The 15550-nt window shown below is 62.1% G+C and overlaps 2 protein-coding genes across 3 annotated transcripts in view; one reads left to right on the top strand and one right to left on the bottom strand.

The window, feature by feature from the left end:
- Positions 1 to 690: 690 nt before the first annotated feature.
- PAIP2B (poly(A) binding protein interacting protein 2B) lies at positions 691 to 13886 on the top strand. 2 transcript variants are annotated; one of them, XM_027714484.2, is made up of 4 exons: positions 691 to 724; positions 9460 to 9614; positions 12651 to 12827; positions 13671 to 13886. In XM_027714484.2, exons 2-4 carry the CDS (start codon positions 9471 to 9473, stop codon positions 13725 to 13727), a joined length of 378 nt encoding a protein of 125 aa, XP_027570285.1. In that variant the 5' UTR covers positions 691 to 724; positions 9460 to 9470; the 3' UTR covers positions 13728 to 13886. The 2 variants fall into 2 exon arrangements, with proteins under 2 accessions (XP_027570285.1, XP_039247237.1); XM_039391303.1 differs by lacking the exon at positions 691 to 724 and adding an exon at positions 5395 to 5676.
- Positions 13887 to 14881: 995 nt separating this feature from the next.
- NAGK (N-acetylglucosamine kinase) overlaps positions 14882 to 15550 on the bottom strand; it is a 3958-nt gene continuing 3289 nt past the window's right edge. Inside the window, exon 11 of the mRNA XM_027714496.2 lies at positions 14882 to 14931. Within this exon, the coding sequence (XP_027570297.2) occupies positions 14882 to 14931 (50 nt within the window). The remainder of the gene's footprint in view (positions 14932 to 15550) is intronic.

A 15550-nucleotide genomic window follows, 5' to 3' on the forward strand; every position in this document is an offset into this window, starting at 1 on the left:
GTGCAGGGCCGGGTGCCCCCCCGCCCCCGAGATGCCCCCAAAACTGGGGGTGCGGGGCTCGGTACCCCCCCCGAGGTGCCCCCAAACTGGGGGTGCCAGCCGGGCCTCCAGGGTGCCCCCCAGGTTCTGGGGGTGCAGGGCCAGCTCCCTTCTCCTCCCCAAACGCCCCCCCCCCCCCCAAAATCCAGGTTTGGGTGCCCCCCCCTTCCACCCCGCGCCGGCCACGTGACCGCCCCGCCCCCTCCCTGTGTTTACATCAACCGGCCAATCAGCGCCGCTCTGACATCGCTCCCGAGGGGCGGCGCGCGCGGCTTGTGTCGCCTCTCCCCATTGGTCGTCGGGCCCGCCAATCACCGCCCGCGGCGCGGGGGCGGGGCCCCGTGGTTATTTACATCGCGTCTGGCTCCGCCCCCGCCGCCCGGCCCCGCCCCCGCGCCCTGCCCGTCTGACCCACGTGGGGGACGCGTGCGAACGGCCAATCAGAGCCACCGGGGTCAGCCAATCCGGAGCGCGGCTCGGCGGGCGGGGCTAAGCGCGCGATTGACAGCGTAGTGGACCAATAGCGATGCGCTCAGTCCCCCTCCCGCCCAACCACGGCGCGGGGGGGCGGGGCCTGGCGGCGGGTCCGGCCAATGGGGGTGGGGGGCGTGTCCCCGGCGGGAGGGGCGGGGCCTGGCGGCGGCGGCGGCGGCGGAGGGCGCGGAGCGGGACCGGCCGGGCCGAGGTAACGGGGGAAACACGGGGGGGACACGGGGGGGGGCACATGGGGGGACACGGACACAGGGACCGGGGTGACACGGACATAGAGGCCAAGGGGGGACACAGGGGGGTGACACGGACACAGGGACCGGCGGGGAAACTGGGGGGGACACGGGCCGAGGGACCGGGGGGGACACGGGGGGGGACAGGGACAGAGGGACCGGGGGGACACGGCCCCAGGGACCGGGGGCTCTCCGGGGGGCGCAGGCCCGGCCCAGCTCAGCTGGATCCCGGGCGGGAGCGGAGCGTTCCCTGCCCCTCGTGCCCTCCCGGCCGCCCCTCGGGAGCCGCAGCCCCAGAGCAGCCCCGGCGCTCCCAGAACATTCCTCCGGCTCCCAAAACCCTCCCCGGGCTCCCCAGACATCCCCCCCTCCCCTCTGTACGGACCGGGCGAGGGGGCCGAGCCCCGTCCCCGGTGACCCCCGGAGCGGGGACAGGACCCGTGGGGCGGGGGGACATCGGCCGCTCCCCCTGTCCCTGCTCCCAGCCCTCCCGCGGCACCATCCCCGTTCCCAGGCCGGGATCCCCGTTCCCAGGCCGGGATCCCCCTTCCCACGGGGCGGGCAGAGCTCCCACGCTCTCCAGATGTTCCCGGCCCGTGGAGGGATCTGGGGGCACAGGGGGTGGCCGTCCCTGGCAGCCGGGATTTGGGGGCTCTGGGACACGTTCCGGGGCTCAGCCTGGCCCAGCTCTGCCCGGGACATGTTTTCCCTGCTGGCTCTCGGGTTCCAGCCCCACGTGCCGGGACAGGGTGGGAATCCCTGCAGGAGCCAGAGGGGAAACCTGGGTGGGATGGGACAGACACGGCTCCGGCCCTTTGGGAGCAGCTGCTTGGGATCCACATCCCTGTGGGATCCACATCCCCCTGCGATCCATGTCCCCCTGGGATCCATGTCCCTCTGGATCCACATCCCTCTAGGATCCACATCCCCCTGGGATCCATGTCCCTCTGGATCCACATCCCCCTGGGATCCACATCCCTCTGGATCCATGTCCCTCTGGATCCACATCCCCCTGGGATCCACATCCCTGGGATCCATGTCCCTCTGGATCCATGTCCCTCTGGATCCACATCCCCCTGGGATCCATGTCCCTCTGGATCCACATCCCCCTGGGATCCATGTCCCTCTGGATCCACATCCCCCTGGGATCCATGTCCCTCTGGATCCACATCCCCCTGGGATCCACATCCCCCTGGGATCCACATCCCTCTGGATCCACATCCCCCTGGGATCCACATCCCTCTGGATTCACATCCCCCTGGGATCCACATCTCCCTGGGATCCACATCCCTCTGGATCCACGTCCCTCTGGATCCATGTCCCTCTGGATCCACATCCCCCTGGGATCCACATCCCCCTGGGATCCACGTCCCTCTGGATCCAGGTCCCCCTGGGATCCCGGGCTGTGGGAGCTGCAGGGAAGGCTGAGGGAACCTCAGGGCTGTGTTTGGGGCTCAGCAACTCCGGATAAAATTGTGCATTGGAACATTGTCCCGAACCCCCCCCAGTGCTGCCCCTGTGCGAGGGATCCGGCGGGTTTTCCCTCGGGATTGAGGGAATGGCACTTTTCCAGGCTGGGAAAGGGAGAGCCAGGGGGTGTGTGTGAGATCCACAAGTGTCCCTGCAGGACTGGGACAGGGACAAAGCCCAGCCCAGGGCAGGGGGACATGCAAGGTCTGAGAGAGGGAGCTGTGGAAATTCCAGGTGTTCCACAGAATCATGGAATAGTTTGGGTGGGAAGGGGATTTATATCCCAGCAAGTCCCATCATGTCCTGCCATGGGCAGGGACACCTTCCACTATTCCAGGTTTCTCCAACCTGGCCTTGGACACTTCCAAGGATGGGGCAGCCACAGCTTCTCTGGGAAATTCATTCCAGTCCCTTGCCACCATCAAAGGAAAGACTTCCTTGCCAATATCCCATTCAAATCTCCCCTTCTCCAGTGGGAAGCCATTCCCTGTGTGCTGTCCCTCCCTGCCTTGTCCCCAGTCCCTCTCCAGCTCTCCTGGAGCCCCTTCAGGCCCTGCCAGGGGCGCTCAGCTCTCCCTGGAGCCTTCTCTTCTCCAGGGGAACCCCCCCAGCTCTCCCAGCCTGGCTCCAGAGCAGAGGGGCTCCAGCCCTGGCAGCAGCTCCGGGGCCTCCTCTGGACTCTCTCCAGCACCTCCAGAGCTCAGGGAGGTTTAACCATCCCGAAATTTCTCCCCAGTATCCCCTCCAACCCTCCTCTCTGCCGCAAAGCCCCTTGTCCTGTCACTCCCTGCCCTGGGGCTGGGGAAGGAGCAGCTGGGGGAGGAGCAGGACTGGCCCTGTCCATGCAGCAGCTGTTTGTTTTCCCTTGGGATGATGGTCCCAGACCCTCGGGACTCATCCCGGGTCACCCATTCCCGCCGGGAAACGTGGCTGTCATCGCTCCTCCCGTGATAATTCCAAACAGGACGGGGCTGTCAGCATTCCCTGCAGGATGGGGCTGTCAGCATTCCCTGCAGGACGGGGCTGTCAGCATTCCCTGCAGGATGGGGCTGTCAGCACCCAAATCCCGGAGCTGACGGGTGGCTCCAGCCGGTGCCCTGTCCTGGCCTCTCCCATGGGGACAGGGCCCATTCCCGTGGGATTCGGGGTCGGTGACCCCCTGGCACAGCCACGGCTGAGCTGCCAAACCCGGGGGCAGATCAGGGAATCGTGGAATTGTTCAGGTGGGAAAGGACCTCCGACAGCATCAGATCCACCCAGTGACCTCTCCATGCTTGGCTTCCCGTCCCTTCTCCCAGGGAATGCAGGTGTCCAGGACCAGGAATGTGTGTCCAGGACCAGGAATGTGTGTCCAGCCCCGGGAATGTGTGTCCAGCCCCGGGAATGTGTGTCCAGCCCCGGGAAGGTGTGTACAGCCCTGGGAATGTGTGTCCAGCCCTGGGAAGGTGTGTCCAGCCCTGGGAATGTGTGTCCAGCCCTGGGAAGGTGTGTCCCTGTGTCCCAGCGGGGCCTCCGGCACAGAGATAAAGCTGCTCCCATGGATCCAGAGCCCTGGCACAGGGATCACTGGGATTGCACCACTGGCACAGGGATTACTGGGATTGCACCACTGGCACAGGGATCACTGTGCAGCCCTGGAATTCCACTGCTGGCTGTTTCTGTCTCCCTGCCCGCAGCCAGGCAGGGAATGCTGGCCCTGCCCTGGGGGAAGGGCATCTCCTGGCCCCAGTCCCTTAAAATGTCCAGCTCTCTCCTAGAGAGGGGCTTTTCCAAGGGTCTGGAGTGCCAGGACCAGGGAGAACAGCTTCCCACTGGCAGAGGACAGGGTTAGATGGGATACTGGGAAGAAAGTCCTCTGGTTAACCCTTTCTGTGCTGGGGAGCTGCTGGAGAGAGTCCAGAGGAGGCCCCGGAGCTGCTGCCAGGGCTGGAGCCCCTCTGCTCTGGAGCCAGGCTGGGAGAGCTGGGGGGGTTCCCCTGGAGAAGAGAAGGCTCCAGGGAGAGCTGAGAGCCCCTGGCAGGGCCTGAAGGGGCTCCAGGAGAGCTGGAGAGGGACTGGGGACAAGGCCTGGAGGGACAGCACACAGGGAATGGCTTCCCACTGGAAAAGGGGAGATTCAAATGGGGTATTGGGGAGGAATTGCTGGCTGGGAGGGTGGGCAGGCCCTGGCCCAGGTTTCCTGGAGAAGCTGTGGATCCTGGAGGGCTGCAGGATCCGTGAGCTGTCGGGAGCAGGACGTGGCTGATCCTGGAAGCAGCTCGAGGAGGAGCTGTTTGGGCTGAATTTGGAATGAGGCTCCTGAGCATTCCTTGGCCTGGGCTCAGGAGCAGCGCCGGCTGTTCCGGGGAGGCTCGGAGCCGGAGCAGGGCCGGGGTTGTTGTGGCGGCCGTGGATTAAAATAGTGCGGGAGGAGATTATCCCCCGGCTGGGAGGGAAGTAGGCCGCGGTTCCTCGGCAACTGGGAGAGCTGGGAATGGAGACTCCACAGCCGCGGGCAGGGCCCGGCCCAGCCCGGCCAGGGAACACCGGGAGCGTCCGGAGGATCCCGGGACACTCGGCGGTCCCTGCTCGGGGGGGGGCAGGGGGGGACTCCCCAGCTCGGCTCTGGAGCAGGGAATGAAACCTCGGGAATAAACCTGTGGAATGGGAAGGAGAAGCCTGGAGGGGGAAGAAATGTACTTGGAGGAGTCAGGGGGGCAGTGGTGGAGTGTGGGCCGGGGCTGCGGCCTGCGGGAAGAGCCAGGACCAGGGAGGCTGTTCCGGGAGGGATCCGGCTGGGAACAGGGAATGTCCCAGGGCTGGGAGCAGGGAATGTCCCAGGGCAGTGTGGGGCAGGGAATGTCCCAGGGCAGTGTGGGGCAGGGAATGTCCCAGGGCAGTGTGGGATCAGGGAATGTCCCAGGGGGCAGGGGCAGGGAATTTCCCAGGGCAGTGTTGTGGCAATGGAATGTGCCCAGGGCTGGAGCATGGGATGTCTAAGGGCAGGGGGAAGAGGAATGTACAAGGGCATTGGTGGCGGGAAGGTCCAGGTCTGGGAGCATTGAATGTCTCAGGTGGCAGGGTGTCAGGGAAGGTCCTCAGGGCAGGGAGCAGGGAATGTCCCAGGGCAGTGTGGGGCAGGGAATGTNCGGGAGCAGGGAATGTCCCAGGGCAGGGGGCAGGGAATGTCCCAGGGCAGTGTGGGGCAGCTGGGAGCGCTCCCAGCCGGTGGAAAAATCCACAGGGCCGGGAGATAAAGCGGGATGAGAGGTGCAGTTTGGGCCTCTGGAGCGCAGAGACTTTATCTAGGAAGGGAGATTGGAGAAGGGAGATTGGATCGGGATGCCAGGGCGTGGGAGGGACAGGGAGTCAGGGAAGGAGCGCTGGGAGAGTGGCTGGACCAGCCGGACCTGTGGAGCAGAGCTGGAACGGGAGAATCCATCCCTTGGGAGAGGAGGCTGACGAGGTGCTTTTCCCTAATTGCTGCTGCGGGGGAGTTCAGGGGTGGCCTGAGAAAGGGGTTCCCTTTGTGGCTCTCTCCGGGTTGGAGGCCGGGTGCTGTCGATCCCGCAGTGCAGGAGCTCGGAGGGGCAGCCCCAGCTCTGCCCCCCCTCGCTCCGGAGCCCTTGGAGGGCAGTCGGGAAGGGGGAGCCGCGGAAAACTCGGAGGAGGGCTCGGCGTGGGCTTTTCCCCAGGCCTGGGTCGCCCGGGTGGGTTTTCCTGCTGAGCCACGAGCCTGTCTGCAAACACAATGATTCCCAAAGCTATTTATAGCCCTGGGAGCCCTGGCCCGCCGGGCTCTCCGGCACAAACCCGGGAACGCTGCCTCGGGATCGCGGCCTCGGCCTGGGAGGGAGAGGGGGACCATCTGTGCTGCCCTGAGCCAGGACACAGCTGGGCTTCTCCTGGGTTCCCTTCTCCTGGGTTCCCTTCTCCTGTATTCCCTTCTCCTGGGTTCCCTTCTCCTGTATTCCCTTCTCCTGGGCTCCTTCTCCTGGGCTCCTTCTCCTGGGTTCCCTTCTCCTGGGTTCCCTTCTCATGTGTTCCCTTCCCCTGTGTTCTCTTCTCCTGTATTCCCTTCTCCTGTATTCCCTTCCCCTGTGTTCCCTTCCCCTGTATTCTCTTCTCCTGTGTTCCTTCTCCTCCCTGCCAGAGGGCAGGGTTAGGTGGGTTATTGGGCAGGAATTCCTGGCTGGGAGGGTGGGCAGGCCCTGGCCCAGGTTGCCCAGAGAAGCTGTGGCTGCCCCTGGATCCCTGGAAGTGTCCAAGGCCAGGTTGGAGCAACCTGAGCTGGGGGAAGGTTTCCCTACCCATGGACAGGGGGGGCTCTGGGTGGGATTTCAGGTCTTTTCCAACCCAAACCATTCCATGGTTCCTTGACCCCAGGCCTGGGTGCTGCTCTCAGGAATCCTTCCCCACCTCCCACGGAGTGGGATCACCAAGTCCCTGCCCTTCCTGCACCCAGTGCCGGTGCCGTGGGCTCTGGGATGCTGGAATTGCTTTGGGATCTTCCCACGTGCTGGGTTTCCCCCCAGATCTCTCGGTCACTGTTCCCAGGAGCCGGGACCGCCAGGAAGGCCCGGCTGGGATCAGATGCCATGAAATCCATCCTGGGAACCATCTGACCCTAAAGCAGCACCCAAAGCTGCCCCAGAGCTCTGTTCCCAGCCCGTGGTGTCCAGTCCCTTTTCCATTTTCCACAGGCGGACATCAAGAGCAGCGGCATCGTTAGTATTTAACAAGACAGAGGCACTCGTTGTGGAATTGATGGGAGAACGCAAGGGGTACACTTGACCTCCCAGCGGCATATAATCTCATGACCTACGCTCTGTGGCAGAGGCCGTCCTGTCGGGGAAGAAGGAGATTTTCCGTGCTCTGGAGCAGGCCCAGGTGCTCGGTGTGCTCTGGCTGTGCTTTCTGAGCTCCACCAGTCCTGCTCTTTTTTTTTTTTTTTTTTTTTTTTTGATCTGTTTAATTTTCCATAGGAAAACAGAAACAAATCCAAGAAACCTTCGTTATAAAAGAGCCAGGTTTTGAATTTATTTGCTTTTGAGTGGAGTCACGTATCCCCAGTTCCCGGAGCCCTGGGAGCCCTTGGAGCATCCCCAGCCTGGCAGGTCCAGCTCTGGTGACTCACAGAGGGAACACAGAGCCCAGGACAGACACTGAGCCTGGAAAACGCTCCCTGGGAAGGTGCTTTTCCAGGCAGGAATGCTCTGCGTGGCCAGGGCTGCTCTGGCTGAGAGGGGAAAACCAAGACTTTGCGTCCTGGAGACCCGGCTGGGAAAAGTGGGGATGAAACCCACTTTGGTGGGATTTGATTCCGTGTTTGGGTCCGTTGGCACATCCCACCCGTCCCTCCTGTGCTGCCACCAGGCTGCCCAGCCTGGAAAATCTGGGGGCCAGTTTTCTTGTTCAGGGAGTGCTTTCCCCCAGGATGTTCCCGGGGGATGCCCGGGCAGGGGGATCAGGGGCCTCCCCTTCCCGCTGCTTCTCCCGGCACAGCACTGGGATATTCCCCTGGGAATGGGACCCCCAGGATCCGTGCTGGCATCTCCCAGCATCCTCGTTCCCACTTGGAAAGCTCTGGCTCCAGCAGGTGGGGGATGGCCTGGGAAGCTTTGGGATGGCTCAAATCCGAGAGGTGGGAATAGTGTGGTAGGGACTGGGTCTGATATCCACAGGGAAGCAGCTTCCAGGAGGGATCTGGGGCTCCCTGGGTCTGCTGGGAATGGGGCTTTGGACCCCTTGGCTGCTCCCTGTTCACCTGGAAAACCCCCAGGAACTGGGATGAGCTTCCTGGTGCTGCCATAAAAACCTGGGAGGGGAACGAGACGGGAGAGTCCTTCCCTGGCCCTGCTCCCAGACCAGGGATGGAGGGATGGAGGGATGGATGGATGGGTGGATGGATGGATGGATGGATGGATGGATGGGTGGATGGATGGATGGATGGGTGGATGGATGGAGGGATGGAGGGATGGATGGGTGGATGGATGGAGGGATGGGTGGATGGAGGGATGGATGGGTGGATGGATGGATGGATGGAGGGATGGATGGATGGATGGGTGGATGGATGGATGGAGGGATGGATGGATGGATGGAGGGATGGGTGGATGGAGGGATGGATGGATGGGTGGATGGAGGGATGGATGGGTGGATGGATGGATGGATGGATGGATGGATGGATGGATGGGTGGATGGATGGGTGGATGGATGGATGGAGGGATGATGGATGGAGGGTGGCTGGATGGATGGATGGGTGGATGGAGGGATGGATGGATGGGTGGAGGGATGGATGGATGGATGAAGGGATGGATGGATGGATGGGTGGATGGAGGGATGGATGGATGGGTGGATGGATGGAGGGATGGATGGGTGGAGGGATGGATGGATGGATGGATGGATGGATGGATGGATGGATGGAGGGATGGATGGATTCATGGATGGAGGGATGGATGGATGGATGGATGGATGGATGGATGGAGGGATGGAGGGATGGATTCATGGGTGGAGGGATGGATGGATGGATGGATGGATGGATGGGTGGATGGAGGGATGGATGGATGGATGGATGGATGGATGGGTGGAAGGATGGAGGGATGGATGGATGGATGGATGGATGGATGGGTGGAAGGATGGAGGGATGGATGGATGGATGGATGGATGGAGGGATGGATGGATGGAGGGATGGATGGATGGAGGGATGGATGGATGGATGGAGGGATGGATGGATGGATGGATGGATGGAGGGATGGAGGGATGGATGGATGGATGGATGGAGGGATGGATGGATGGATGGATGGATAGCTGGAGGGATGGAGGGATGGGATTTGGGGAGCCGGTGCCTTCCCAGACCTTGTTCCCAGCATCTCCAGGAGCTCCTGGTGGGATCAACTCTTGGTCTAAGCCCAGACAAATACATTCAAACTGTCCCTGGTGGCTCAAAATCCCGAAAAATAAATGCTGAAAAAAAATAAATCCCCCCCAAATGCTGCTGCCAGGGGGGTGTGGTGCTGCTGCCAGGGAGAGAGGAGGAGCTGGGAACTGCACCCTGCTGGGACAGCCTGGAAGCAGCAGGATCTGAAATTGCTGAAGTTATGGAATCATCAGGGTTGGAAAAGACCTCCAGGATCATCCAGCCCAAGCACTCCTGTGCTGGAAGGCGGTGGCAGCGTCCCTGTGGGAGCTGGGGTGGATCTGGGGACACGGGGCCTCAGCAGCTCCCTCATTCCCACATTTCCCCCCCCAGAGTCCGTAAGGATGAATGGCTCCGAGCTCGCCAGCACCACGGCATCCAGTCCCAAATCCAAGGAGGATCCGGTGGTGAACGGGCACGATGAGAAGGAGAACAACCCCTTCGCCGAGTACATGTGGATGGAGAACGAGGAGGACTTCAACAGGCAGGTGAGACTCCCAGCCCCAGGGACACACAGGGATGTGGGGATGGAGGACTTCAACAGGCAGGTGAGACTCCCAGCCCCAGGGACACACAGGGATGTGGGGATGGAGGACGAGGAAGGTTTCAACAGGCAGGTGAGACTCCCAGCCCCAGGGACACACAGGGATGTGGGGATGGAGGACTTCAACAGGCAGGTGAGACTCCCAGCCCCAGGGACACACAGGGATGTGGGGATGGAGGACTTCAACAGGCAGGTGAGACTCCCAGCCCCAGGGACACACAGGGATGTGGGGATGGAGGACGAGGAAGGTTTCACCAGGCAGGTGAGACGTGGGGGAGTTCCCAGCCCTGTGTATCCACAGGGAACATGGAGTGTCTGCCCTTTGGTGGCCCTGTGGCAGTCCCAGCCCTGCCCGGGAAGGGTGGCTCAGGGAAGAGTCATCCTGTTTGTGTTGGACCTGCCTGGAAGGACGTGGGATGGATGGAGCTGGGAAGGAGCCCTCACGGTGCCTTTGATCCCCTTGGGGACATCACTGCTCCCAAGCTTTTGGGATCCAGGCCTTCCCTGGCCACGTGCTCAGCTGGAGGCACAGGACCAGCATCCTGCTGAGCCCTTGGAATGTTCCCATCCTGGTTATCCCAGCGGGGAGATCCTGCAGCCTCGGTTTGGGGAGAAATCTCTTTATTTCAGTGAAATCATCCCGGAGGCACTTGGAGCAGCCGGAGCTGGAGCCTTGGGATGTTGTGTCCATAAGGGACAGCGAAGCTCCTGAGAGCTCCTGGAGGACTCAAACAGCTCTTGGTTGTGGAATAACGACCTGGGAGCAGCTCCAGAGTGTCCTCCTCGTCCTCATCCGAATCCCAGGGCAGCCCGAGGCAGCGGGAAGGGCTCTCTGGAGGCTCCTGGGATTCTCCTGCCACCATCCCAGCAGCTGGAGAGAACTTGGACACCTTGGACTGGGAGAGGAGGGAGCTTGTCCCTCCAGCTGAGCTCCTGGACACTTGTCCCCTCCCTGGAATGTCCCTGTGACTGTGGCCCAGCGCGATTCCCACCCCCGGGGTGTCCGGGAAGGACCCTCTGGAGCTGTGGGCAGGCTGGGCAGAGGGAATTCCCACCCCCTGCTCTCCAGAGGAAGATTCCATCAGCATTCCTGGTGTCCTCAGAGAAACTCTCTCTGCCAGTGGTGATGGTGCTTCTGCCACCCTCACATTCCAGTGCTCTGGGGCTGCTCTGGGATTGGGATCTGGGGCTGGATCTCCCTCTGGATCCCTTGCTCTCCCCTCTCCCTGAGCTCTCTGGAGCCACGTGGCTTCCCTGCCTCCTCCCAGGGCTTTGGGCCGTGCAGGCCCCAGGCAGGGCACAGGCAGCAGCTCCAGGTGCTCCCCCAGCCTGGCACGTTCCTCCCGAACCTGTGCCACCGACATTCCTTTCCCATGGAACCGCGTCCTGAGGGCAGACAGGGAGGGGTGGGAGCAGGAGCTGCTGACAGCAGGGAGCTGGGGCAGGCAGAGGTGTCAGAGGCAGGTGGGAGCACAGGGAATATCCACCTGGACTGCAGGGCTGGGAGAGGCACCCGGCCCTGGGCTGGCTCTGTCTGTGCCGTGGAAGGGCAGATCCCGGGCCAGGCGCTGGCCTTGTCCCTGTGGGATGAGCCAGCACTGCTGGGCTCCTCACTGTTCAGTGTCCTCATGGCACCTGCTCCTGCCAGGGAGGAGTTTCAGGAATTCCTTCCCAATATTCCATCTGAATCTCCACTTTTCCAAGGGGAAACCACCCCTCCTTGGCCTGTCCCTCCCTGCCTTGTCCCCAGTCCCTCTCCAGCTCTCCTGGAGCCCCTTCAGGCCCTGCCAGGGGCTCTCAGCTCTCCCTGGAGCCTTCTCTTCTCCAGGGGAACCCCCCCAGCTCTCCCAGCCTGGCTCCAGAGCAGAGGGGCTCCAGCCCTGGCAGCAGCTCCGGGGCCTCCTCTGGACTCTCTCCAGCAGCTCCACGTCCCTGTGCTGTTGTTCCCAGGGCTGGAGCAGCTCTGCAGGGGGGTCTCCCCTCAGACAGGGGCAGAGGGGCACAATCCCCCCCTGCCCTGCTGCCCTGGAACATGGAAGGGTTTGAGCTTTCCAGAGCACTTTGTGGATCATGGATTCACTCAGCCCTCTTGGACTCCATGAGAATCCAGAGAAAACCAGCCTGGGAGATGGGATTGGCTGGTCTGTGTGACCCGCTGATGGTTCAGGAAGGACGGACCCCCAGCCCCATCCTGCCCCTCTCCTGCCTCCCTCTGCTCCCTCTGCTCCCACACCCCTGCTCCTCCAGGAGCTCCAGGGGCTTTCCTGATCCTCAGGAGGAGGTTTCCTGCGGTGTCATCCCTGGAGCCCTCGTGGGAGCCAAGTGCCACCCTCTGTCACCACCTGCAGGTGTGACAAAGCTGCAGGGAGCAGGAAAGGCTGGGAGAGCTCTGGGATTGCTCCAGAGCAGAGAGGATCTGCCCAGTAATCCAGCTGGGATGGCATCAGCCATCCAGTTTGGAGCAAGGAAAGGGAGAAATCCTGGAGAAAAGGAGGCTTAGGGGGGACCTTCTGGATCCCTAAAATCCCTAAATGGAAGGAGGGTGGAGCTGGGGGGGGTCGGGCTCTGTTCCCAGGGAACAAGGGACAGGAGGAGAGGGAACGGCTCCAGCTGAGCCAGGGGAGGCTCAGGTTGGATACTGGGGAAATTCCTCCTGGAAAGGGCTGTGCAGCCCTGGCACAGCTGCCCAGGGAGGGGGGATGTGGCACTCGGGGCCATGGCCGGGGGTGTCCCTGCAGTGCTGGGGGAGCTCCGTGCTCTCCGAGGGCTTTTCCATCCGAAGTGATTCCATGATCCCATGAGCTGTGCCGGAGCCTGGCAGACACTGCAGACCCTCCCCAGGTGGGCCCAGCCTATGGAAAAACCCAGGAAAAACCCCGGGATGTCCTTTCCCCCCGGGATGTCCTTTCCACCCCCTGGGATGTCCTTTCCCCCGGGATGTCCCTTCCACCCCCTGGGACTAAGGAATCTCTCCGGGCAGGTGGAGGAGGAGCTGCAGGAGCAGGAATTCCTCGACCGCTGCTTCCAGGAGATGCTGGAGGAGGAGGACCAGGACTGGTTCATCCCGTCCCGGGACCTGCCCCAGGGCGTGGGGCAGCTGCAGCAGCAGCTCCACGGGCTCTCGGTGGGGGACGGCCACGGCTCCGAGGACATTCTGGTGAGGGGATGTGCCCCTGGGTCATCCAGGGCCAGGCTGGGGGGGGCTTGGAGCCACCTGGGACAGTGGGAAGTGTCCCAGGGCTGGGACTGGGTGGGCTCTGAGGTCCCTTCCAGCCCCAGCCATCCCGTGGTTCCGTGGAGTCGCTCCCCGGGATGGGGCTGCTGCTTTCCCACATGCACGGCACAAACAGGGAGACTGAACCCACGGATTGTCCCTGTGTTCCCCCAAAACCCAGCCTGGGAGCAGACACCTTGGAGCTGGGGGATGGTCCGGCTCATCCTGGGCCTGTGGGGCCACCAGGGATCCTCGGGGTGCGGGGGTTTGGGGTGTGGGGGTTTGGGGTGCAGGTCCATCCTTGGGGTGCAGGGATTTGGGGTGCAGGGGTTTGGGGTGCAGGTCCATCCTTGGGGTGTGGGGATTTGGGGTGCAGGGGTTTGGGGTGCAGGTCCATCCTTAGAGTGCAGGGATTTGGGGTGCAGGTCCATCCTTGGGGTGCAGGGATTTGGGGTGTAGGGATTTGGGGTGCAGGGGTTTGGGGTGCAGGGGTTTGGGGTGCAGGGGTTTGGGGTGTAGGGGTTTGGGGTGCAGGTCCATCCTTAGAGTGCAGGGGTTTGGGTTGCAGGTCCATCCTTGGGGTGCAAGGATTTGGGGTGTAGGGGTTTGGGGTGCAGGGGTTTGGGGTGCAGGTACATCCTTGGGGTGCAGGGGTTTGGGGTGCAGGGATTTGGGGTGCATGGATTTGGGGTGCAGGTCCCTGGAATGCAGCTCCCTGGAATGCAGCTCCCTGGGGAATCCCGGCCTCGGGGCACTGATGGATCCCTGTTCCCTCTTCTCTTCCAGAGCAAAAGCAACTTGAATCCAGATGCCAAGGAGTTTGTGCCGGGTGTGAAGTACTGACAGGCCAGGCCTGGAGAGAGACTGAATCCCTGCTCCAGGGAATGCCAGGGGATAGAGGGGGGACAGCCCGGCTGGACTCGGCGCCGGGATCTGCTCCAGCTTCAAGTACCTGTTCTTTTCCTCCTTTATTATTTTTTAACACTTTGTATCGTCCCATCACCTTTTTTTGGCGGTTTTTTGCTTCCTGGGACGTGTGGCCCTTTGGGCCTGTCCTGGATTCCAGCCTCCCCCTGCTCCAGAGGCCCATCCCTGTGTGTGCTTCAGCCCTGCTAGTGGGAAAATCCTGGGAAAATCCCGGGAAAATGGGGTGTGCTCGTTCCAGTAGGGTTTTTAGGGATCCCCTGCCAGCAGCCAGCCCGGGCTGGGAGCTGCACCCGCCTTCCCCCATTCCCTTAAAGAGGATTCCTTCACTCCAGGTGAAGTGCACCAGGCTGTGATCCCGAAATTCCTCCGGGCAGGAGCTGCCCTGGCTCCACGATGGAAGCTGAGCCCTCATTCCCACATTCCCGTGCTGGCAGGAGGGTCCTTCCTGCTCCAGCAGTTCTGGGGGTGCTCAGGGGGGGCCCAGACCCCCCCGGGCATCAACCCCTGGGAAGGGCAGCTCCTCCCAAACTCCCCCTGAGGGAATTCCCTCCCCAGCTCTTGAGCTCATCCAGCACTGCAGGCCGTGGCTCTGAAGCCTCATCCTAATTCCTCTGGGATATAAATCCATTCTTGGCACAAGGGGAGGGGGGTGTGGAGCAGCTTCCCTGGGGGAGGGGCGGGAGGGATATAAATCCATTCTTGGCACAAGGGGAGGGGGGTGTGGAGCAGCTTCCCTGGGGGAGGGGCGGGAGCCTCCTTTGGGATGAGCCTGAGCCCCGAGGAGCCCCCAGGAGGGATGTTTTTGGGAGGGGATGGGCAGAGCCTGGTGCTGGTCCCTTTTCCAAGGCTCTGGTGCTGCCTCAGGGCAGAGCCCCTGGAGCAGCTGCTGGAGCAGGATCCGGGTCTCCCTCAGCTGAGCTCCTGGGAACCTCCTTCCCCATCCAGGGGAGCTGCAGCTCCCAAACCACGGCCCTGGGCACTTCCAGGGGTCTAAATCATAGGCTTCACGGGATCCTTCGGAGAGCCAGGGCTGGAAATCCCCTTCCAGGGCAAGTGGGAGCTCCTGGGGGTCAGAAATCCCTGTCCAGAGAAAGCAGGAGCTCCTTGGGGTAGGGAATCCCTATCCAGGAAAAGTGGGAGCTTCCCAGGTCAGAAATCCCTGAGAAAGCAGGAAGTTCCCAGGGTCAGAAATCCCTATCCATGAAAAGTGGGAGCTCTTTGGGGTCAGCAATCCCTGTCCAGGGAACACAGGAGCATCCCAGGGCAAGAAATACTCATCCAGAAAAATCAGGAACTTCCTGGGGTTGGAAATCCATGAGAAAACAGGAGCTTCTCCAGGTCAGAGATCCATATCCAGGGAAAGTCAGAGCTTCCCAGCTCAGAAATCCATGAGAAAGCAGGAGCTGCTCGGGGCCAGAGATCCTTATGCAGAGAAACCAGGAACCTCCTGGGGTTGGAAATCCATGTCTGGGGAAAGCAGGAGCCTCCCAGGGTCAGAAATCCCGATCCAGGGGAAGTGGGAGGTCCTTGAGGCCAGAAATCCCTATCCATGGAAAACGGGAGCTTCCTGGGGTCAGAAATCCCTGTCCAGAGAAACCAGGAGCTTTCTGGGGTTGGGAATTCCTATCCATAGAAAGTGGGAGCTCCTGGGGGTCAGAAATCCCCCCGTCCAGAGAAGAAGGGAGCTCGTCACGGTTATAAATCCACGGAAAGCAGGAGCTCCCGATCCAGGACAATGA

Source organism: Pipra filicauda, unplaced genomic scaffold (assembly GCF_003945595.2).
Source record: "Pipra filicauda isolate LSUMZ 115617 unplaced genomic scaffold, ASM394559v2 scaffold938_size83336_pilon, whole genome shotgun sequence".
Lineage (NCBI taxonomy): Eukaryota > Metazoa > Chordata > Aves > Passeriformes > Pipridae > Pipra > Pipra filicauda.

Bases quoted from the DNA above. Each gene is read 5' to 3' on its own strand.
- PAIP2B (XM_027714484.2), top strand. From the start codon at position 9,471: ATGAATGGCTCCGAGCTCGCCAGCACCACGGCATCCAGTCCCAAATCC. The intron at 9,615-12,650 runs GTGAGACTCCCA...CTCTCCGGGCAG, and splicing joins AGGAGGACTTCAACAGGCAG to GTGGAGGAGGAGCTGCAGGA. The intron at 12,828-13,670 runs GTGAGGGGATGT...CTTCTCTTCCAG, and splicing joins ACGGCTCCGAGGACATTCTG to AGCAAAAGCAACTTGAATCC.